The 23,301-nt window shown below is 32.2% G+C and overlaps 1 protein-coding gene across 8 annotated transcripts in view; it reads left to right on the top strand.

The window, feature by feature from the left end:
• Window positions 1-20,315, top strand: part of LOC134724810 (cell division cycle and apoptosis regulator protein 1-like) — a 47,104-nt gene extending 26,789 nt beyond the window's left edge. For all 8 annotated transcript variants that reach the window (XM_063588075.1, XM_063588077.1, XM_063588076.1 and 5 more), the window contains 14 exons: window positions 818-1,043; window positions 1,698-1,978; window positions 4,527-4,743; window positions 5,505-5,582; window positions 6,726-6,860; window positions 7,974-8,048; window positions 11,728-11,919; window positions 12,998-13,189; window positions 14,251-14,328; window positions 16,579-16,657; window positions 16,903-17,054; window positions 18,117-18,261; window positions 18,695-18,904; window positions 19,709-20,315. In XM_063588075.1, the coding sequence (XP_063444145.1) occupies window positions 818-1,043; window positions 1,698-1,978; window positions 4,527-4,743; window positions 5,505-5,582; window positions 6,726-6,860; window positions 7,974-8,048; window positions 11,728-11,919; window positions 12,998-13,189; window positions 14,251-14,328; window positions 16,579-16,657; window positions 16,903-17,054; window positions 18,117-18,261; window positions 18,695-18,904; window positions 19,709-19,998 (2,350 nt within the window). In that variant the 3' untranslated portion in view covers window positions 19,999-20,315. The remainder of the gene's footprint in view (window positions 1-817; window positions 1,044-1,697; window positions 1,979-4,526; window positions 4,744-5,504; window positions 5,583-6,725; window positions 6,861-7,973; window positions 8,049-11,727; window positions 11,920-12,997; window positions 13,190-14,250; window positions 14,329-16,578; window positions 16,658-16,902; window positions 17,055-18,116; window positions 18,262-18,694; window positions 18,905-19,708) is intronic.
• The last annotated feature ends 2,986 nt before the right edge of the window (window positions 20,316-23,301 follow it).

Genomic DNA, 23,301 nt, shown 5'->3' with positions numbered 1-23,301 from the left:
TCTTGACTTACATCTAGAAATTGACAATGAGGGTTGGTTGAAGTCAAAACTTTACGACAAAAGAGATGATTTCAGCTTTCCAATTGTGAACTTTCCATTTCTAAGTAGCAACATTCAAGCAGCACCTGCATACGGGGTATATATCTCCCAATTGATACGATATTCCCGTGCTTGCATTTCCTATCATGATTTTCTTGATAGAGGGTTACTGCTCACAAGGAAGCTATTAAACCAAGAGTTCCAAATGGTGAAGTTGAAATCATCCCTTTGTAAATTTTACGGACGCCATCAGGAGTTGGTTGACCGTTATGGAATAACCGTTTCACAAATGATATCGGATATGTTCCTTACGTCGTAACTACAATCTCCTTCCGTTTCATGAATTTGACCTACCGAATTAGACTATTTACCGGATTTGTTATCACATAAGCAACACGACAGGTGCTGCATGTGGAGCAGGATCTGCTTACCCTTCCGGAGCACCTGAGATCACCCCTAGTTTTTGGTGGGGTTCGTGTTTATTCTTTAGTTTTCTATGTTGTGTCATGTGTACTATTGTTTTTCTGTTTGTCTTTTTCATTTTTAGCCATGGCGTTGTCAGTTTGTTTTAGATTTACGAGTTTGACTGTCCCTTTGGTATCTTTCGTCCCTCTTTTATAGGTTAAAGTACGGCCTTCAACAAGTGATATGTTTTATGATTACTTGCAAATATGTATGATATGGGTGTGTTTTTTTTTTTATATAATAATGAAATATTTATGAAATATTTTATGATTACACACAAAGATCAATTATATGTTTTTCCATTAAATTGTAGACAAGCAGCTAATGTGGTTACACTGAAGTCTAGGTACAGCAGTATGTATGTCCCTAGTGATTTCTTCAAAGCCAACTTTACATGGATGGATGCTTTCCCATTGACGAGGCCATTTCAGTTAGGACGTAACTGTGAGTTCCATGTCCTTCACAAAGATGTAGAGTCTATCAACACTTCAGATGCTTTACTCGATCCACCAGATGCTGATCATAGTTTTAATGCTAAGGTGAGAAGATCATTAGAAAATAATGTATCCAAAAATTAAATTATAGAAAAACATTCAACAGGCAATTATTTCATTTCTTTAATGCTTTTTGCACACCTGCTTTCAGAAAATGGTATTTTATTTTTATTTTCCAATATACACATTCTATATGAATGACACTGCCACTATTTTTCTCATAGATTCAAAATTAGACTTTTACTATTTTCTCAGTAATAATGTATTAGGTTTTGAAATTCTATGTTTAGCTTTTGCTGATCTTATTCTAGGACAACAATATAGAAAAGAAAGATTATTGCCAATAAGACGACCCTCCACAAAAGACCAAATTACACAGAAATTATAAGAAACAACTATAGGTCACCATACAGCCTTCAACAATGACCAAAACCCATACCGCATAGTCAGCTATTAAAGGCCTTGAATTGACAATGTAAAAAAATTCAAACAAGAAAACTAAAAGCCTAATTTATGAACAAATTGGATGAAAAACAAATATATGTAACACATAAACTAAAGACACCAAAAAAATGCCTGTTTTAGATACTAACATTTTATATGTAACATAAACTAGATCTGGAACATATTTATTTTTATAAGTATTTACAGTATTTGATTTAGAGGGCAGTATTTTTGTAAGTTTTTTAATTATTTCAGGTTATGCTTCTATCTTGTCCTGAGTTAGAGGATTTATACCACAAATCGTGTTCACTGTCAGAAGATACTGCTGATGTTCAGGAGAATTTTGTACATCCTACAAGACTTATCCATTTTTTAGTTGGTGTCAAAGGCAAAAATGAAACCATGGCAATAGGGGGTGCATGGTCCCCATCACAGGATGGTTTGAATCCAGACGAAGACCCAAAAGTACTAATTAAAACTGCTATCCGTACAACAAAAGCTTTGACTGGTATCGACTTGTCAGCTTGTACCCAGTGGTTAGTATCTAAATAGTTATAGTTAAAACAGATACCTTATCAGCCTGCAATGTTAAATTTTCTAGACTTTCCTGTTGCAATATTTTTTTCTTCATTATAGTTTAACCGGAACTTATGTTCTTATTTTCTTTCAAAGAGCTTTTCTATTTTAGTTTTATCAGAAGCTACCGGTATTTATAAATGTTCATGTGTTGAAACAGATATTGTGTGGGCAAATATATATCCAGAATCTAGCAATTCCAGCTAAAAGAATATTTATTTACCACATACCATCATCATAGATAGCTCTTGATAAAATTTGAATTGAAATGACCAGTTGCAGGGAATTCCTTTAAACATATAGCCCATCTGCAGTTGTTTGTTGATATGTGTGTATGTAGTGTGTGTATAACTGTGTATATCTGTGTACATATGTAGCTATAGTGTGTGTATCTGTGTGCATATGTGGTTATAGTGTGTATCTGTGTGTGTATGTTACTATAGTGTGTGTATCTGTGTGTGTATGTTACTATAGTGTGTGTATGTAGCTATAGTGGATGTGTATCTTTTTGTGTGCTTGTATGTATTTTCACAAAAAAATCAACAATTCAGAAGTTAATAATAAAACCTTACATTAATTTCAGGTATTTTTTGAAATAAGAAATCAGATTTATACAAATTAGTAGTCAGTGTGTTCTTTTTATTCCCACAATGATTTTAATCAAGTCAAGATAGAAAACCAAATATTTTATACTTTAAGCCTTATAGGTCATCCAGTTTTATTAATTTACATAAACATACATGTATAAATGCCTTTCATTGAAGATAATAACATAAATATTTAGAAACATTTATAACAGCAACAGTAATCTTTCCGCATTTTTTGCATGAAATGTCAAAGTGTTGTAAAAACTAATGTATGCAACCCAATAGTTATATTAAGCTAATCCCATAGATCTAAAAAAAAACTTGGGATATTGGAATCATGTCTGCCTTATAATCAGCTAAAACCTTTAAGAATTTGTTTAACACTATCCCAATAAATGCCTCCTACTTTGATAATTGAGCTGTTTACTTCAGATTTTTATGCCCCACCTAGGGGTATTATGTTTTTCAGTCTGTGCATCTGTTTGTCAGTCCTTTCATCTGATAGTTTGTCTGTCCTGCTTCAGGTTAAAATTTTTGGTCAATGTAGTTTTTGATGAAGTTGAAGTCCTATCAGCTTGAGATTTAGTACACATGTTCCCTATGATATGTTTTTTGTAATTTTAAAGCCAAATTGAAGTTTTGATCCAAATTTCATAGTCCACTGAACATAGAAAATGATGGTAAGAGCATCTGTGAACTATGGACACATTCTTGGTATTGTGATTTCTTTAATATTTGGAAATAAATTGGTAAAAGAATTTTGTGTACAGTTTCTTAAAAGTTGTAAAATACGGTGATTTTAAAAGTAAATTAGAAATTATATTTGAACTCTATTAAACTGAACTAGACATTTGTATCCAAACTTTATTTAAATATCTTTTCAATATTTTCTTATTGGTAAATTCAGTAATTTTAAACCAATCAATCCATGTCTGCTCATTTATTTGTTTTGCAATTTATTGTTGAGCATACATGAAGATAGTAGTCATGGTAGTTGCTAAACACTTTGAAAATAGACTCACAGGTCTTAATTATTTGCAAGCTCTCTCAATATTACTGAATATAATTATACCTAGGCTAGCTAGACATAAATGTATAAGAAATTCACTAAAAATGGCTAAAAATTTATTGTACAGATTTTTTCAGACAGTGTAAGACCAAAATAGCTATTCAGTTTTAAAATTTACTGTGGATTCATTATTATTTGTGTGATTACCATTTTTTTTTGGATTTATTTGGAAAAGATAAAGGCTGACAAAAAATCAAATATCTATGAAAAAAGAAGTTTATTTCAATCCATTAAATTATATCCACAAAAAATAAATGAATCCACAGTACTTTTATACTAGTTTTACTAAATGATGATTGGTTGTCATTATTATATAGTTCTTCTTAATGGTTGACACAATTTATAATGGCATTCTTTGTTTGAAACTGAATATTGGAAATACAGATCCCGTGTGAAAGCTTTGCTTACAAGATCTAAATATATTTTCTGTTTATAAAGACCTTTAGGGATCCTCTAGTTTTGTTTGATTTATACACACCTTCAAAAACATAAAGGCTGAAATTTCATTGGCTGATATAATAATTACCGAAACAGTAAAATAGAGTGTTTTAAGATCCATGTAAGGAAAGCTTTTACAAAGGACCTATTTTAATTAGATTGATATCCTTTAAAGCTCTTTGACCTAACCTATATTAATAATGAAGTGTATGTCAGTAAGCAATGTGAATTAAATTAATAACTTTTTTCTGTTTTCAACTTAATTTGCTTTTAAAGTAAATCCTGAAATCATATTCCACAAAAAGAAAAGAATCTATTCATAAGTATTTAATGTAATTGGAATGATTAAGTATATATATAATGTAGTGTATACAAATACTAAAGTTATTTGTTTTCCTAACCCTTCCTATACAGGTACAGATTTGCTGAGGTGCGGTACTTACGACCAGAAGAGATCCATAAAGGCAAGCACCTGCCAACCAGAGTTGAGACTACGGTCATTTTCTTCCCAGATGTATGGAGTTGTAGTCCATCCCGCCTTGAGTGGGCATCGCTACAGACAGCCTACAAAAAACAACTGCAGAAAAAGATAGCCGCCATTTCTGATGGCCCTAAAGACACAAGCTCACAGGCACAGACTTTATACTTTTGGTTTCTTTTTATCTAGGTGTTAATTTGTTGAAGACCTTTATGTAAAGGTTATTCAACTAAGATTAGATCATCACAGAGACCCTGAAAAAATAACCAGACACAGGGTTGTTGATGTAGAATTTATTTTTCATTAATCATATAGCTGCAGGTTACACAGTAAACGTTATGATTACGATTTAACGTGAAATAATTTTACTTTTAATTAATTGGAAAAAGAGTTTATGACTTTTATTGTTTTGACTGCAACAGTTTATTCTTTTGGCTTAATTTTAGAATAGACCCAAGCTATATAAAAAACACATTGACAGCGACTTTTGATATAGAACAAATTGTCATTTCTCTAATATCTATTCAATAGGGACAGAAGAATATGGCATAAGAAAAATAAGTCATGAACACTTTTTGCAATATTTAGATAAAAAAATCTGTAAACTTTTTTGGATTAAAATTTAAGACTTAAGTCACTTAAAAAAAAGAGGTTTGTTTAATTGTTACATCTTAACATATAACTGCTTTGAGATTTTATATTTAGCAATCATTTTTTTTTTTTTTGCTTTTCTTTTTTGTAAGCTAATTTTCATTCTTAAAACAGATTAAGTATTTCTGCAAATGGAACTTCTAGAGGAACATGTCAACATCATATTGGCATATTCAATAAACAAACAATAAGTTATTGAACTTATCAAAAAGTTGAAGTCTGTGAAAATTCTGTTCTGATTATCTTGTGTGTTATTTCTTAAGGAAGAAGATGAAGACACAGAAAATGTTGAAGTCAGAGATCCTACCCACTTCTCACAGCTAGATCCCAAGGCTATGAAGGTATGTTTGGCTGTACACTCATTTCACTTTAAGGCTTTAAGATATATTATGTCTTTCTTACTTATCAATTAAAATATGTACAGACAAAGGCAAGAATTCCCACTTTGAGACCGTATTATGAGTGGACGAGTGAAAAAGATAAATCACATAGAGATATCTTTTACAAAAGTTTATATTGCGACACAAAACAGTTTATATTGTGACACAAAAATGTTATGATAGATGTTCTCTTACAAAATGAAAATATTTACCCTTATCAAGCACTATGACTACCTTGTTGTTTTTCCTAGGTTGCAACATTTGAAAGGCAAGAGGAAATATGCTAGACAAAATTATTTTTATATAGTTATTTTTTTTTGGAACATATGAGGAATGATATTTGATAGATATTTAGTTCATTGTAATCTTCTAGTTCAAATGACCATAAAAGTGACTGTCTATTTTTATCTCTCTTTATGTTTGTTTATTTTGAGAACATATTACTAGATGTCAGTCTGCACGGTTAGCCACTAGTCCGATGCCCAAGACTAGTTAAATTTGGTTCGGACTAGTTAGTTTTTGCAAAACTTTGTTTGGTCCAATAAGAAAAATGTCAAAATATTGGTCTTCGGACTAGTGGTTGAAAAAGTTTTTGGTGCAGACTGAGATGTTCTCACAGCTAGATCCCAAGACATATTACTAACTATGCATTTTTCAATGTTGCTAATTTTGTAAACTTTAATTTGTCTAATGATTGTTCAATTTCAAATGAATTTAGAACCTGGAAAATTTTAAACTATGAAAAATTCGGAAGAAATATTATAAGTGTGCAAATATAATGTAAATCTGAGATTTATGTATTTAATGTACTCATTGAGTTATAAATAAAGAATAAAAAATATCAGAAATACTTGAGTGGTTACAAAATAAAAGTTTATTAATTGTAGTTTCTTGTGTATATTTTTGGAGTTTAGTATGACGTCCATTATTACTGAACTAGTATACTTGTTTGTTTAGAGGCCAGCTGAAGGACGTTTTTGGGTGCAGGAGTTTCTCACTGCATTGAAGACCCATTGGTTGCCTTCTGCTGTTGTCTGGTCTTTGGTCGGGTCACTGTCTCTTTGATACATTCCTCATTTCCATTCGCAATTTTATCTGTTACAGATTATAGATTTACGACGAGAATTAGAGGCTCGGACATTGAGCAACAAAGGATTGAAGTCACAGCTGATTGCTAGACTGACAAAGTCACTGAAGATGGAACAAGAGAAAGAAGAAAGTGACGAACAAGTGAAAGAAGTAAGAATGATAAACATGAAAACTACACGAAAATACATGATAGAGGCATGTAACGGGCCTGCTAAGTATAAACACTACACAAAAATACATATGAGATGGTGGCAGGTAAATTGGATGATCATGTCTTTTTAAGGAATAAGGAAGAAATATTTAAAGGAGAAAATTAACTATTTATACCCTGGTTTAAAAAATGGAGTTATACTGTCCCATGAATATTTTTCGTCACATCTTTCTCAGGAACTACACCATAAAGATTTCTGAAATTTGGTATATAAAGTCAGCTATACCCTTTGATGGGTTTTCAGATTCATCACTCAACAACTACCTGTTTATCAAAATGAGCAGTAGCTTGCAGTTTGACTTGTTTTTTTTCAAATTTTACTTTCGTTTATTAAAGAAAATTTGGCTGGTTTTTGATTATACCCCCGCTTTAAAAAAGGGGGGGGGGGGGTATACTGTTTTACCTCTGTCTGTCCTTCCGTCAGTCCGTCCGTCCCATGAATATTTTTTGTCACATTTCTCAGGAACTACAATATAAGGATTTCTGAAATTTGGTTTCAGGGTTTATTTAAGTCAGCTATACCGTGTGATGGGTTTTCAGATTGATCACTTGACAACTTCCTATTAACCGAACACTTGTATGATTTAACAAATGATAGCCAAGTTGAAAATTTTCGTCACATTTTTCTCAGGAACTACAATACAAGGATTTCTGAAATTTGGTTTCAGGATTTATATAAGTCAGCTATACCGTGTGATGCATTTTCAGATTCACATCACTCGACAACTTCCTGTTTACTGAACACTTGCATATTTTTACACTTTTAATATTATCCACTGGCGGCGGGGGTATCATCAGTGAGCAGTAGCTCACAGTTTCACTTGTTTCATCTTGACAAAATATGTCCCATTGTTGTACTTTTAATTTGTTTTGAAAATTTTATCTTTACCTATTGTAGACATTGATGGAAAAAAAAAATGAAAACATCAAAGAAACAATTTTAAATAGTTGATAGTGTAGATGATGACAAGTTGCAATACTGATTGTGAAGGTCTCCACTCAGATGGACCAATATAAGTAAATTCAAGTACATGTTATTATATTATCTGCAGGAAGCTTCAACTCCTATGGAAGAAGAAGTACTAAAGAATTTAGAAGAGGAAAAAACAGAAGAAAAAAAGAAAGAGGTATACATTTAATTGTCCATGGTTTTGTCACATTTATGGCCTGTTAACCTGAGTTTGGGAATCAGCAAAAGAATATGTTTTTTGTATGAAAAAAAACATTGTATTATTATTGTTGCATATTTTTAGGCAGTTAAGCTGCCTTATGCGAGCACCCTTGATTTGTGTGCTATCCAATAAATGCTGAAATACGTGCCATTGTTATCATCTAGCTGGCTACTATATTATTTGTAACTTATTAGACAGTTTTTTTATACTTTTCATTCTGGATTACAAAAAATATGACCAGAAAAACCTTAAATGATCATCGATTTTCCCAAAAGTTTTGAAGTTGCACATAGGAAGTAGAGCACATTAGGAATCCTTATGTAGTTTATTATCCCCTGAGCTTTTGGCTAAGACGTCGAAAGAACAATTGTATGAAATATCTAATCGCCGAAAATCTCTAAAGACAAGTAGTTAAGATTTCCCAAATTGCAAAAGTCGTAGGAATATTGTTTGTCATCAATACGTAATCAACTACGTATATAAGTTCAACTGATCACTCTGTTGGCGGCAATTTTGAATTTAAAAGAAGACGAAATTTTCGTATCTTTATAATTTGGATGCAGGAGTTCAAATTAGCGAGGTCTACGACCTTCCACTTTTGCAGTCGGACTTTCTTCTTGGTTACTAGCAGAAGGTCACCAACAGGTCTTCAATGTAGCGAGAAATTCCCGCACCCGGAGGCGTCCTAGCATGCTTAAAGAGAAAAAAAGAAAACACAGTGAAGAAACAGGTCGTACAGCATGTGCAACGACCTATAGTTGTTAGATTCTGTGTCATTTTGGTCTCATGTGAAGAATTGTCTCATTGGCAATCATACCACATCTTCTTTTTTTTTTATAATTAATCATTTCAAATTGAAACACACCCCATTTTTTTCGGAGAAAACAAGAGAAAGGGAAAGAATAATCGGTGTCAGACATATGACATATTCAATTCTACGAGATTTTGTTTTTGGATTTTTTAATCTGAAGTTGTTACAAACGCTATAGTGGATACGGTGTATTTGATAATTAAAAGTCAAACTTCGCCAGGAATCCTTACAGGCAAGTCTTACAATGCTATAAAGGAAACACTTCAATTCTAAAAGCATATTTATGACTTGGATGAAAGGTTGTCAAATTGAAACTCATAACATATCTTATATCTATGCGTAGGGTTCTATTGATAACACCAACTTAAATTACCGGTTAACCGGTTAATCGGTCGAACGATTATCCGAGTAACCGGTTAGGCAAAAGTGTACGATTTGACAACACTAAACAATATATATATATTCCTGATAACAGTATAATTTTTTTTATCAGTGATAAATGTTGGTAATGCGCATGATGCGTGTTAAATGCTTTTCAAGTTGAACATATTATTGCAATTTCAAGGGGTATTTTCAAGTCTCCCAAACAAAGTTTAACTTAGGCTTTCATAGAATGTTAGACTAATTTGTCTAGGTGAGCCATCAATCTTTTGTTTGTGCATTGGGGTCTATTAAGGGGTATTTTGGGGGCAGAAAGAAGGGTGGGGTTTACTAAGAACCCTATGGGATTTTATTTTCTAAAAATTTTAAATGAATATAACTTGAAAACTGTAAGTGAAAGATACATGTAGTGTTCAGGAATGATTACAGGACAATAAAACAAATCAATTGAAATAAAGGGGGAGTCCCTTGGGGTCATCCACACCCCCTTCAATTTGGGAATATGCTTTTATCTTGTAAATGGTCCAGATTCCCACCCCTAAACCTCATATATTCTTGAATGGGATGATAAAACAAATCAAATGAAATTAAAGGGAAGTCCCCTGGGGTCCTTCCCAACTCGTTCAATTTTAGAATGTGCTATTATCTTGTAAACGGTCCAGATCCCCACCCCTAAACCATATATATTCTTGTAGGGGACAATAAAACAAATGAAATGAAATAAAAGGGAAGTCTGTGGGGGATCACCTCACCCCCTCTTGTTTGAAAACTTGTAAACGGTTAACATCCCCACCTCTAAACCATTTATGTTCTTGTATGGGACAATAAAACTAATTAAATGAAATTAAATGGAAGTTCCTGGGGGTCACCCCCACCCCGTTCAATTTGAGAATGTACTATAATCTTGTAAACGTTCCAGATCCCCACCCCTTAACCATATATATTCTTGTAGGGGACAATAAAACAAATGAAAGTGATATAAAAGGGAAGTCCTGAGGGGGTCATCCCACCCCTCTTGTTTGAATTTGTAAACGGTCTATATCCCCACCTTTAAACCATATATATTCTTGTGGGGGACAATAAAACAAATGAAATGAAATAAAATGGAAGTCCCTAGGGGGTCACCCCACCCCCTCTTGACTGAAATCTTGTAAACGGTCAATATCCCTACCCCTAAACCATATATATTCTTGTATGGGACAATATGGCTAATCAAATGAAATTAAAGGGAAGTTCCTGGGGGTCGCCCCCACTCTGTTCAATTTGAGAATGTGTTTTTATCTTGTAAAGGTCCAGATCCCAACCCCTAAACCATATATATTCTTGTAGGGGATAATAAAACAAATGAAATGATATGAAAGGGAAGTCCTGAGGGGGTCACCCCACCCCCTCTTGTTTGAAAACTTGCAAACGGTCAACATCCCCACCACTAAACCATATATATTCTTGTATGGGACAATAAAACAAATCAAATGAAATATAGGTAAAGTCTCTGGGGGTCACCCCTCCCCCTCTTGTTTGAATACTTGTAAATGGTTGGGACCCCCACCCGTAAGCCATATATATTCTTTTATGGGACAAAAAATCAAATCAAATGAACATGGGACCATATGAATGGCGAGTAATGGGAGCTTTGTTTGGGAGACTTCGTAACAGCATCCTGTTACAATTACTTCTTAACTGGCCACCCGCTGATTGATACTTCGACACAAACGTTTGTGTAGATAAGATTGAAACAACAGCAGGGGTCCAGTTAAAATTACTTCTTGTTTTCTTCTCAATTTTGATAGGTCAGTTAACATAGCTGGAAGTTTCTTATATAAAAAAAAAAGATATGGTATGATTGCCAATGAGACAACTATCCACAAGAGACAAAAATTACCTAAACTTGGTAACGATCAAGATCCCCACCCCTAAACCATATATATTCATGTATGGGACAATATAACAAATCATATGAAATATAGGTGGAGTTCGTGGGGCCACTGCTATTGAAAACCTTGATAAAATATGAATTATTTGCCTTAATGATTAATTCATCAAATGAACATAAGTGTACAATTAAATATGAATGTTTAATGTTTGTTCGTTTAAAACTTTAAAAAAAAAGTTGAAGCAACATTGCCACAGTTTTCATAATTATGTTTGCCTTGGTTTTTGGTTAACTGCCTACAGTGCTTACAGCGCTTTGATTTTTTATCATACAAACAGTTGTCAACAATAAGGCTGAAAGACAGAAACTGGTTAAAAATGCTTTGCAAAATTCCATTTGCTTACTTTTCAATGCCATGGTTAGTAACATTAAGTGTTGAAGAAAAAAAATGCATCTCTAGAGCATAAACATGACAAAATTGAATTTGTTTCTCTTATTTTCAATTCATTTTTGCTATAAGTAATTAATGCCATAGGTTATTATTTTTTTATCAATTTTATTCTTTTTAGGAAGAAGAAAAGAGGAAGAAAGATGAAAGAGAGAAAGTATCATTAGAAAGGAAGTATGCTCTACCAGAAAACCCCGCTATATTGGTGCATCCGAACCCTCTGGCTAAGTCTGGAAAGTTTGATTGTGCTGTCATGTCTCTCAGTGTCCTACTGGACTACAGACCGGAGGATAACAAGGAACACTCATTTGAGGTTAGATTTCATGTTCTATGTCGTCACTTTAAGTCCATCTTCAGTCTTGTATACTGTAAATTCAGAAATTATTGCGTGTACTTATTATTGCAATTTTGTCATTTTAGACTTAAATGCGATTTAATTTTTTTACGATTTTGAGAAAAATCCTGTTAGGTTTATATGTAATATTTCAAAATGGGAGTTTAAATTATTGCGTTTACAACTCTGTTGCATTTTTCGCAATAAGAAAACCCTCGCAATAATTTCTGAATTTACAGTATTAACCAGTATAAATGATTGTTACTTTTTTTTTTAAAGTAATGTTCTCGAAAACTCATGTCCCTACAATTCCTAAAAAACAAAAATCGATTAAAAAAATCTTATTAAATTCTGGTATATAGTAATTTGCATATAAATGGGTAAGTTATCTACCAAAGTGAGTGTTATTCTTCCTGTATAATATAATGACTAAACATTGTAGATGTATTTTAAAGCTTTGTAAAATGATGCTCTTTTCTAAAATATCATCTACCTTTTTGTTAAATTTGGATCTGAATCATATTAACGTCATTCCCTGATCAAGTTTCATCTGATAACCAAGATAAAGAAATACTGTGGCCACCATTTGCAGATTTTTAAGTGAAAAGGATAGCAAATCTATAATTCATGTGGGAAAATAAAATTTAACCATGCACTTATGTGGAACAACTTTTCACAATTTTTATTGTTCTTCAACTTTAATTCCATTTAGCCATCTTATCACCACTGACAAGTCTTATGCTCTTAAAAAAATTGTTTGACAGCTGTAATCTTGATGCTAGCTAGTTAATTGTTTTGTTTTGTTTTGTTTGGTTTGGTTTGCTTTGCTTGCTTGCTTTGTTTGTTTTAATGTTCGGTCAAGCATTGTAATTTATACTGACATCTGAAATCAATATAAAAAGGCAGAGTTAAATTTGAATACATTATTGTTTGCAGATGTTAATCTTAATTACATTGCTTGATAAAAATTTAATGTAAACAAAGGAAGCAAACCAAAACTTCAACTTGCAAGGATTCAAAAAAACAGCTGTAATATTAAAACCATTTTGATTGACAGGTGTCGTTGTTTGCTGAATTGTTCAATGAAATGTTAATGAGAGATTTTGGCTTTGAAATCTACAAATCTTTGGTACGAGCCCCAGAAAAGAAAGAGGAAGAGAAAAAAGACAAAGAGAAGGAAAAAGAGAAAGACAAGGATAAAGACAAAGAAAAGGAAAAAGATAAAAAATCAGAAGAAAAATCAACTAAAGTAAGTTATGGTTGCGTTTGATGCTTGAATTGTTTACGGTTCATGTACATATATATAATACTTTACTTGATTTTGGGACATTTAAAAGTAAGAAAAAGATAAAAAGTTATGTAGTGTTATTATAACTAGTCAGTTCAAATAGTTTCAGACTTTCTGTAGACGTTTTGCCAATTTGTAAAAGATAAACAAATTTATCAGTCGTCCCACTGTCTATATCACTCTGTTCAGCTCTTAATATTATTCCGTATCATGTCTTTGTGATGTCAAATACATTGATCGGCCTTAATAACTTTGACCCAGACATATCAGCGACGTCATAATGTTTGAACCGACGTTAATAACTTTGACCTGAACTTATCAAGTCATCTTTTGTGTGCTGGTGAAACAAAGAAAACACTTCTGAAACACGCAAATATAGCCCGATAAATTGTTATCTGCATATTGATATTGTAAAATATCAGCTGCTTGACATTATATGAAGACTTTTTGATCTCGTTCGCTACGCTCACTCGTCAAAAAGCTTCATATTATGTCTCACTGCTGATATTTTACGATATCAACATGCAGATAACCTGATAATTGATACGTATTGATATTTATTTGCATAAGGTCGATATCTATTCATTGCTTAAATTGATTTTTTCATGGATTTTTCATTTGTGATTTTAGAGGTTTGATAAAAATATAATATTTATACTTTGTACTTTATAGCTATTGTTTATATATACATGAAGAATAAAGAATTGACAAGTTGGGTTTTCAATCTTGATATTCTTTACATGTTTATTGTATTAATTAAAATTCCCTGCATGTGCAACTCAAAGCGCAAGAATTAAGGGTTTTTTCTTATTAAGGAAAATGATAAAAGTTTTGTTATTACAAGCACAATAACTTTGACAATGCAAACTTGAAATAAAAATGATGAATGCAAGAATATGCTTTATTGTTTATTTCATATACTAAAACAAGAATTCATTGATCATTTTGTCCCCTTTAAAAATGTTGTTGAATAGAATTATGAAAGCATCACAGATTTTTGTTCATATATTATGTTTTGATAGGAGCCAACGCCTAAGAAAAGAAAGAAGGATGAAGAAACAAAAGATAGTAAGAAAGATGGTGAAAAGAATGATAGAAAGGTATAATACTCATGTCTCTTCTTGTCACATACATACACATACACATTCAATTGTGAATAATTAGTTTTATATACAACGATTTCCTATTTAATTTGATATTGTCTTTTATAGCTCACCTGGCCTAAAAGGCCAAGTGAGCTTTTCTCATCACTTGGTGTCCGTCGTCGTCGTCAGTCGTCGTTAACTTTTACAAAATCTTTTCCTCTGAAACAACTGGGCCAACCAAACTTGGCCACATTCATCATTGGGGTATCTAGTTTAAAAAAAGTGTGGTGTGACCCAGCCAACCAACCAAGATGGCCACCATGGCTTAAAATAGAACATAGGGGTAAAATGTAGATCTTGGCTTATAACTCTGAAACCAAAGCATTTAGAGCAAATCTGACAGGTCATAAATAGTTTATCAGGTCAAGATCTATCTGTCCTGAAATTTTCAGAAGAATTGGACAACTGGTTGTTGGGTTGCTGCCCGTGAACTTGCAATTTTAAGAAATTTTGCCATTTTTGGTTATTATCTTGAATATTATTATAGATAGAGATAAACTGTAAACAGCAATAATGTTCAGCAAAGTTAAATCTACAAATAAGTCACCAAAGACTAAAATGGTCAGTTGACCCCTTGAGGAGTTATTGCCCTTTATAGTCATTTTTTACCAATTTATAGTAAATTTATGTAATCTTTTACAAAAATCTTCTCCTCTGAAACTACAGGGCCAACCAAACTTGGCCACAATCATCATTGAGGTATCTAGTTTAAGAAATGTGTGCGGTGACCTGGCCAACCAACAAAGATGGCCGACATTGCTAAAAATAGAACATAGGGGTAAAATGTAGATTTTGGCTAATAAATCTGAAACCGAAGTATTTTCAGCAAATCTGACATGAGTTTAAATTGTTTATCAAGTTAAGATCTATCTGCCCTTAAATTTTCAGATGAATCAGACAACTGGTTGTTGGGATGCTGCCCCTGAGATGGTAATTTTAAGGAAATTTTGCCGTTTTCTGTTATTATCTTGAGTATTATTATAGATAGAGATAAACTGTAAACACTAATACTGTTTAGCAAAGTAAGATCTACAAATAAGTCAACATGACCAAAATGGTCATTTGACCCCTTCAAGGAGTTATTGCCCTTTACAGTCAATTTTGTAAATTTTAAGAATATTTTCCTCTGTAACTAATTGACCAAGTTCATTATAAATAGAGATAATTATAAGTAGCAAGAATGTTCTGTAAAGTAAGATCTACAAACACATCCTATCACCAAAACACAATTTTGTTATTAATCCATCTGTGTCATTTGTTTAATATGCACATAAACCAAGGTGAGCAACACAGGCTGTTAAGAGCCTCTAGTTGTTTCTTTTAGTACAAATTAAATAATTGATAGTGATATTTTTATCCTGCTGTTAATTGTGAGCTCTAGGGTTCATTGTTTAAAGACTTTCTAACTTCTGTCAAGATGAAGGACAGCTATACGAGCAATGATCCTATGATACAATAAGAATTTCTTAGTACTGTATTGTGGGTTATTATTGCGGGTGAAAATTTTGTGAATTTCATTGAAATATACGGAAAATGTTGGCCATCATTATTTTTGTGGATTTAAAACTCTTATCTATATGTTTGCATGTGCCCTTTTAAATTGGTCGAATTTATTTTGGTGATTTTGTTCTATTTGTGAAATAAGTGATAATTTACACCCCACGAAAATAACCCGCTATACATTATTGCATGTGATCAAGTAAATTTCCCTTCTGAGCATGAAATAAGATTGGAATAGATTTATTGTCTGATTTAAGATAAAGACAATCATGTGAGGAGCCAATGATGTATAAAAAGCGATAATTATTTTTTATTGCAATTTTTGTTTACCAATTTTATTTAACATTTATTCATGCTGTTAAAAATAAGACCAGATCATTACTATGGATACAAATGAAGAAAAAAAATCTTCACAAATAAATTGAATATTAGTTTACAAATTATAATAAAACATCTGACAATATCTGTCATAGCAAGAAATTAAAACACCTGAATTATAAGAGCACCCATAGGCAGTTGTGTTTTTACATATTATTGCATTGTTTGAACTTAGTTCTTTGATGTGTCAACTATATACTTGGACGAAAGGTTCACATTTAACAACTTGGGTCGAATTCCTGATTTTGCTTTAAAAAAACTTTCATTTTTAGTAATCGATCAATTATGCAGATCAAATTGTTATTTTCATTGTAACTTTATTTTTAGGCTTATGTGGTCAAAAAGGATGCTGACGATAAAAGTGAGGAGAAGAAAGAGGAAGATGAAGAGGAATCAGATGATAAAAGTAAGGTCCAAGTTTGTATCTAACAAAAAACATTATGTAAGATTTGTAACTGAACACTTCCAAATGTAAACCAAAAAGTGAGGTCCTTGTACCGTAATATAAAATCCAAATTCTATCGTGAAAAAGTACCATGGTTTCACCTCAAAAAATGGTTTTAAAATATTTGTTTTTGCAAGAAATCTATATCATATTGTTTTTACAGTAAATTGAATTTTAATGATCAAATGTAATATCTATTTTTGCAGAAAAGAAGAAAGATAAAAAGAAATATTTCACCAGGTTCCCTGCCCTGCTGTTATCCTTTACTTACTTTGATCAGAACCATACTGGTTACCTGATTGACAAGGATGTAGAGGAGATCATTCACACTATAGGTCTACAGTTATCTAGAGCTCAGGTATGTATCAATGAAATCTTTAGTCCCTAAAACTGAAAAAAAGTCTTTTTCATACACCATGTTATTTTATAATATGAATAAAAGTAAATGTACAGTTTATGTTATCGATACAGCAACTCAACAACACAATAGAATTAGAAAAGACATCTAATAACAAACATGATAGCATGAATAAAAAGTGAAAGCCTCACCCCTATGCATTTTACTATTAATCCTCTATGGACCATATAACTTATAATGTAATAATAATTAAAATTGACAACAACACTTCAAAAGATCTGCAATTTTATTATCTATGTCTACATGTTTCGCCTGCAAGGCAGGCTTCATCAGGACAATTTTTATACAGAAATTGAGCCCCTGAAGTACTCAAAGTGGTGCATTGAATTTGATGTCGTCATGGTGAGAGAAACAATGAAAAGTGAAAGTAGCAATACAGAGTTATAAATAGATAAGATAAATATAGAAAATTAAAGTTTGTATACAATGTAACTTGAGTTCGTTTTACTATTATATGATACATGAAATTGTTCTAAAGGCTTGGCATCTAATAGGACGAACTTCCCATGGTTCCTACCACTTCGCAAGGCTTCTCTTCCTACCTGGCCATAGTTGGAGGTTACTACTTCCCGGCGCGTCGGCAACAATAGGAAGATTATGATCGCCGCTGTGGATAATAATATTGTCAAAAGCTGTTCCTTTGTTAATTATTTGGTGACTATATAATTTTTGGATCGTCTGCAGTAGTTGGTCTGTATAATGGCATAGTTGTGAATTCCTAGTTCATTTAAGATCGGCGCCCGTGGTACGTTTCTTCTGCAATCATTTATATCTGCTATCATTTATAGATGTATAGGTGGTATCGGACATCTTGGTCATCTTGATTCAGTTGTTATTTCGTTGTAAGTATGGAATATTCCTTGGTCCATGTATATGCTGGTGGGCTGTAGATCGGCGCTGTTAGCTTGGCGGTTCCTTTATAATGTAATAGTTGAATATTGAAAAGTTTTTTAGAAAAGCAAAAAAATATAGCATAATGTTATGTATTATTATAACCAACAGGTGAAGAAGTTAGCCCAGAAATCTGTATCACGGGATTCCATACACTACAGGAAGTTGACAGATAAACCACTTCCTGGTCAGGTGGTGGACAAAGAGGAGGAGTCTAAAGAAATCAAAATCATAGATACAGAAACGCTAGCATTAGGTATCAAACAAGAAAAATGAAAGTTACAATTTTTTAGAAGTTTAGATTTGCACTTGGAGAATTTGGCTTGGGTCAAAATAATTTAAAGTTCATTTGATGTAAACATTGCAAGAAATGGAAGCAGGATGTGTTTCTGGTGGCAAAGGATTCCTTATTTATTGCAGACCTTATACTTAAGTTGTCAAATTTCAAATTAGCATTGTTAAAATCAAAATCTAAATCTTTGAAAGAAAAAAGATGTATCAAAAATTGCAAATCTATTTAGAGACATGCCACTTTGAGTTGTTGCTTCAGGAAAATTGTATATCCACTTAATATGCTAAATAATTTAGCATTCATTCTATAATTACTAAGTTTTACAACATTGACAAGATATCCAGTTACTGAATATCAGAATAGCAGAAAATAAAAAAAAGTCTTACCAATTTTTCAGGCAATGCAGAATATGATCCTGATTACAAAGATTCCAAGTCGGGTAGTAGTAACAGAACACCAAAAAAGGGGGAGGATGAAGTACTGACAGGAATGATCAATTATAAAGGATCAGTCTTAGACATAGAGAGTTTGTTAGACAGATTAGAGAAAAGTGAGAAAACAAGGCTGGACATGGAAAAGGAAATGCAGAAATTATCAAAAGATAGAGGTAAAGTACCTTTATACTACAAAAAATATAACAAATATATTTCAGTGTTTTCATTAAAATTCTGATTGAGAATGTACATATTAACTTACTTGGCTAATAAAAACACAAATATAAAACAAAATGGTCCCTTCATTTGGTATGTAGCATCATTGAAAGGTATGCATGTTTGTTAAACAGGGTTCCCTTTACCTTGACCTCGTTTCATGGATCGGTGATTGGCAAGAGGTTTTCATTGTAATGTTTGTTTCTCATATACTATAACATTAGGTTGACTAAATTATTAAAAGGGAATGATTTTAAGTCGTACATTTTCGTCTGACAGGGTGTATTTGACATTACTTCACTTTCACAAATTACTAATGATGTTAATGTTATGGGATAGCAGTTGTAAAATCTTCACCTTAAAGACATTGAGTATAGCATTCAATCATGATCTATAAAGACAAATGGGACTTTTCAGCATACTCCTATTATGCTGCTGTAAATGGATATATATAGATTATCATTGATCATCTCAACGAGATTGATTTTCTTGCTAGAACTGGTACATTGAAAATGAGAAGAGCAATCAAATTGAGATGACCAAGGATAATCTGTTTATCACCATTTTACCTATGACGACGTTATTAATTTCATGACAACAGCACTTGCGCCCCCTTAGTTTATAGCAACAATTTTTCATATCACTCTACTGTTCTGAGAAAGGAAAGTATGAGTCAGTAAATTCAAAGGAAAATTTTGTAAAATAGCAATAATCTGATGTCTATCATTTTACTGAGAGTATCACTTCGTTTTGCTTTTCAGATACAATCAAGACAAATTTAGAAACGAAAGAAGAATCGAGTCAAAAATTGAAGGAGGAACTGAAACAAGTAAAACAAAAACTATCCAATCAGGAAAAGCTAACCAACTTCTCTGAGTCAGCGAGTAAGAAGTACATATCGGCTCTGATGCTGTCGAAAGATCATCTAACTACCATGCTGGACACTGTTTCTGCAGCGTTGGACGAAAAAGATATAAAGAAAGAAGACATACTGAAAAAGGAAGAAGAAAAAGTTGCGGTTAAAAAAGAAAAAGTTGAAAATGGGGATTGAATATGTTGTATGATTTGTATATCATTGTTGATTATTGTTGAAGGAGACTGTTATGTTTTTGTTGGGGTGTTACTTGTACACTATTTGATGCTTAGATAACACTGATTGATCCTAAAATACATGCAATTAAATGTGAAATTGACATGAGGAAATAGCAATGGTCTTGAATACACACAAATATAAATGAAACACAAGAAATTTTATGTAAATCATGATGATATGACTTAATCAGACATTTTGTGTATCATAAATTGACATTGATTTGTTTCACGTGCAGTCAATGTGAATGAAAAAATAAATAAAAATAAAATTTCTCATTCTGGGTTTGTGTTGTCTGAAATCTATAAGCTGGAAACAAATGTTCCCTTGTAAAACCACTGGGTTAGATGGAATAATTCTTGGTATTGGTATGAATAAAGGTGGATGTTGTGTATATTTGTATGAAACAATAATGAACATGACGAAGAAAAACATAAAGTCTTAGAAAAGTAACATACATGTCTTTGACAATTGATATGTGACTTGAAAGAATTTCAAGCTCTATAATCTTGTTTAAAAAAAAAGTTTAATTTAAAAACAAAGACTATAAACAATGTAAACCAATTGAGAAATTACAAGGTCAAACATTTAAGAAATCACATGGTCAAACATTTAAGAAATCACATGGTAAAACATTTAAGAAATTACAAGGTAAAACCTATAAGAAATTACAAGGTTAAACCTATAAGAAATTACAAAGTAAACTTTATACTTTAAATTATAATGAAAACTTTTAAGAAATTACATTTAGGAAATAACAATTGTAATGCATTTGAGAAATTACAAAGTAAAACATTTGAGAAATTACCAAGTAAAACATTTGAGAAATTACCAAGTAAAACATTTGAGAAATAATGAAGTAAAACATTTGAGAAATTACGAAGTTAAACATTTGAGAAATTTCAAGGTAAAAGCTATAAAACTGGTAAGAAATTATATGGTAAAACATTCAAGAAACTACATTAAAATTTTATGGTTGTAAATTACAAGAGTATAAAAAAGTTGAGAAATTATGAAGTAAAACATTTGAGGAATTACAAGGTAAAATTAAACATTTATTAAATTACAAGGTAAAAGTTTTGAGAAATTGCAAGTTAAAAAAATGAAAAATTACAAAGGAAACATTTGAAAAATATCAAAGGTTATACATTTTAGTAAATACTAAGTAAAACATTCGAGAAATTACACAGAAAATATTTAAAAATATTGAAAAGTACTGCAGTTGATTCAAATGACAACTAGTAACGCACTGTTTTAAAACTGCAAGTTAAACAAAAAACACTTAGATAATAAGTTAGTTTTTATACGACCCCAAAACATTTTGGGATCGTATAATGGTATGATGTCGTCGTCTGCGTCATCATCCGAAGACACATTGGTTTCTGGATAATAACTTTAGTTTAAGTGAATAGATCTTCATGAAATTTGTTCAGAAGGTTCAATACCACAAAAGGAAGGTTGGGATTGATTTTGGGGATGATGGTCTCAACGGAATATGAATTAGGGGCCTAAAAGGGGCCCAAAACAAACATTTTTCTAGATTTTGGATTTATTTTAGAGGTTATGGGGCCAAAGTTAAGGAATTAAGGGCCAAAAAGGGGTCAAAACAAGCATGGTTCTAGTTTCCAAACAATCATGACAATGTGTGTTTAAGTGTATGGATCTCTCTGAAATTGTACTACAAGGTTCAATACTGCAAAGGAAAGCATGGGATTGAGTATAGGATTATTGCTCCAAGGGGGTATCAAAAAGTTTGGTGGGGGGTTACCATTTTTTGAAGGGGTTCCTTTTTTTCAAAATTTTTCAAATTTAGAATTTTGAAAAGTTTCAAAAAGAAATCTTCAATTGCACAGTATTGTGCAATAGATTTGTTAGATCTTTGACCACATTAATTTTGTGACAAAAACCTATATTATGTAAAAAATTCGATCACAATCCAAATTCAGACAGAATCAAGCTTGAATATTGTGACCAAATTTTCCCAACTGTTCAGGGTTCAACCACTGGGGTCGTATAAAGCTGCACCCTGCGGAGCACCTGGTTCTGTTATTTTTAAGCGGAAAATTAATGAAATGCTAAAGTTCTATTTAAAGAAATAGAAAACCCTGATTATGGCTTTCTTAATGACTAGTGGCAAATGGATTATTCAACATATTCAATGTTTAATGCATATGTTAGACCAGAACTAAATCAATGATAAATACAAAATAACTTCTGCAGAGTCTGTCAACTGAATCACTTGTGTAAGGGAGTATTTTAGATTAAGGCAGAGGCCATCTACTCGCCCCTCAAAGATTTGAACATTTTTCAACAACTATCCAAGGAAGCTTCCATTCAGTTGATCGATGTTTATTTTTGAGCTAATCTGGCCTCTTATTGACATATGAAATTATGCACTCTTCAGTTTGAAAGAGGGGCGAGAGATAACAGATGGACATACATACTCATAGATCGAAAATAAAATAACACTATGGCTAAAAAATTATTGAAAGACAATCAGACACATACAAAGTACACAATTCACAACATAGAAAACTCAAAAGACAACACAAACCACACCAAAAACTGGGGATGATTTCAGGTGCTGGGGAAGGGTAAGCGTTCATTGAAGAGTGAAAGTTTTTTTTCACAGATATAGGCAGACCTTTTCACTTCCGACAGGCCATCTACAGGAAGCCACAGTTTAAAACTTCCCTTCATTTTGACAATGTTTATTCTAAGCTAATCAGGCCATTTATTGGCATAAGATGGCCATATTTCATCCAACAATTGAAGTCTGTACTTTTTCATCTATATTTTTCTATGAGGAAGACCGTTACAACTACTTTTCAATTGTCTTTTACATACCGATGTAACGAGTTTTCACCTAGATGGCTGACGTCACTAAAAATAGACCATACCAATAATACCCACCAAATGGTTATTTGTACACAACTGGTAATCCTACATATTCTTCAACATCATTTACAAGGGATACAATTTAACAAAATCACAAAACTGTACTTCTTTCATTAGTTTTAACATCAAAGAAACGAAGAAAATATTCTGTCTTTATACTGGATACCAAAACTGAAAAAGAATTGTGCATAGCTGAATCATCAATATGTTCAACTAAACATCCATCTAAAGTGTTTATTACTGTAAAAGATGGCCTTCAAAAATGATGTAATGAGAAATAGTCAACCAGTAGTGTCCATCTAGTTTTGATCCTAAAAAAAAGCTAAAGATCTGCTAAATCGTAGATCACAATCTCTGCAATTTTGT

Source organism: Mytilus trossulus, chromosome 7, assembly GCF_036588685.1.
Source record: "Mytilus trossulus isolate FHL-02 chromosome 7, PNRI_Mtr1.1.1.hap1, whole genome shotgun sequence".
Lineage (NCBI taxonomy): Eukaryota > Metazoa > Mollusca > Bivalvia > Mytilida > Mytilidae > Mytilus > Mytilus trossulus.
This window is presented reverse-complemented; position numbering and strand designations above follow the sequence as displayed.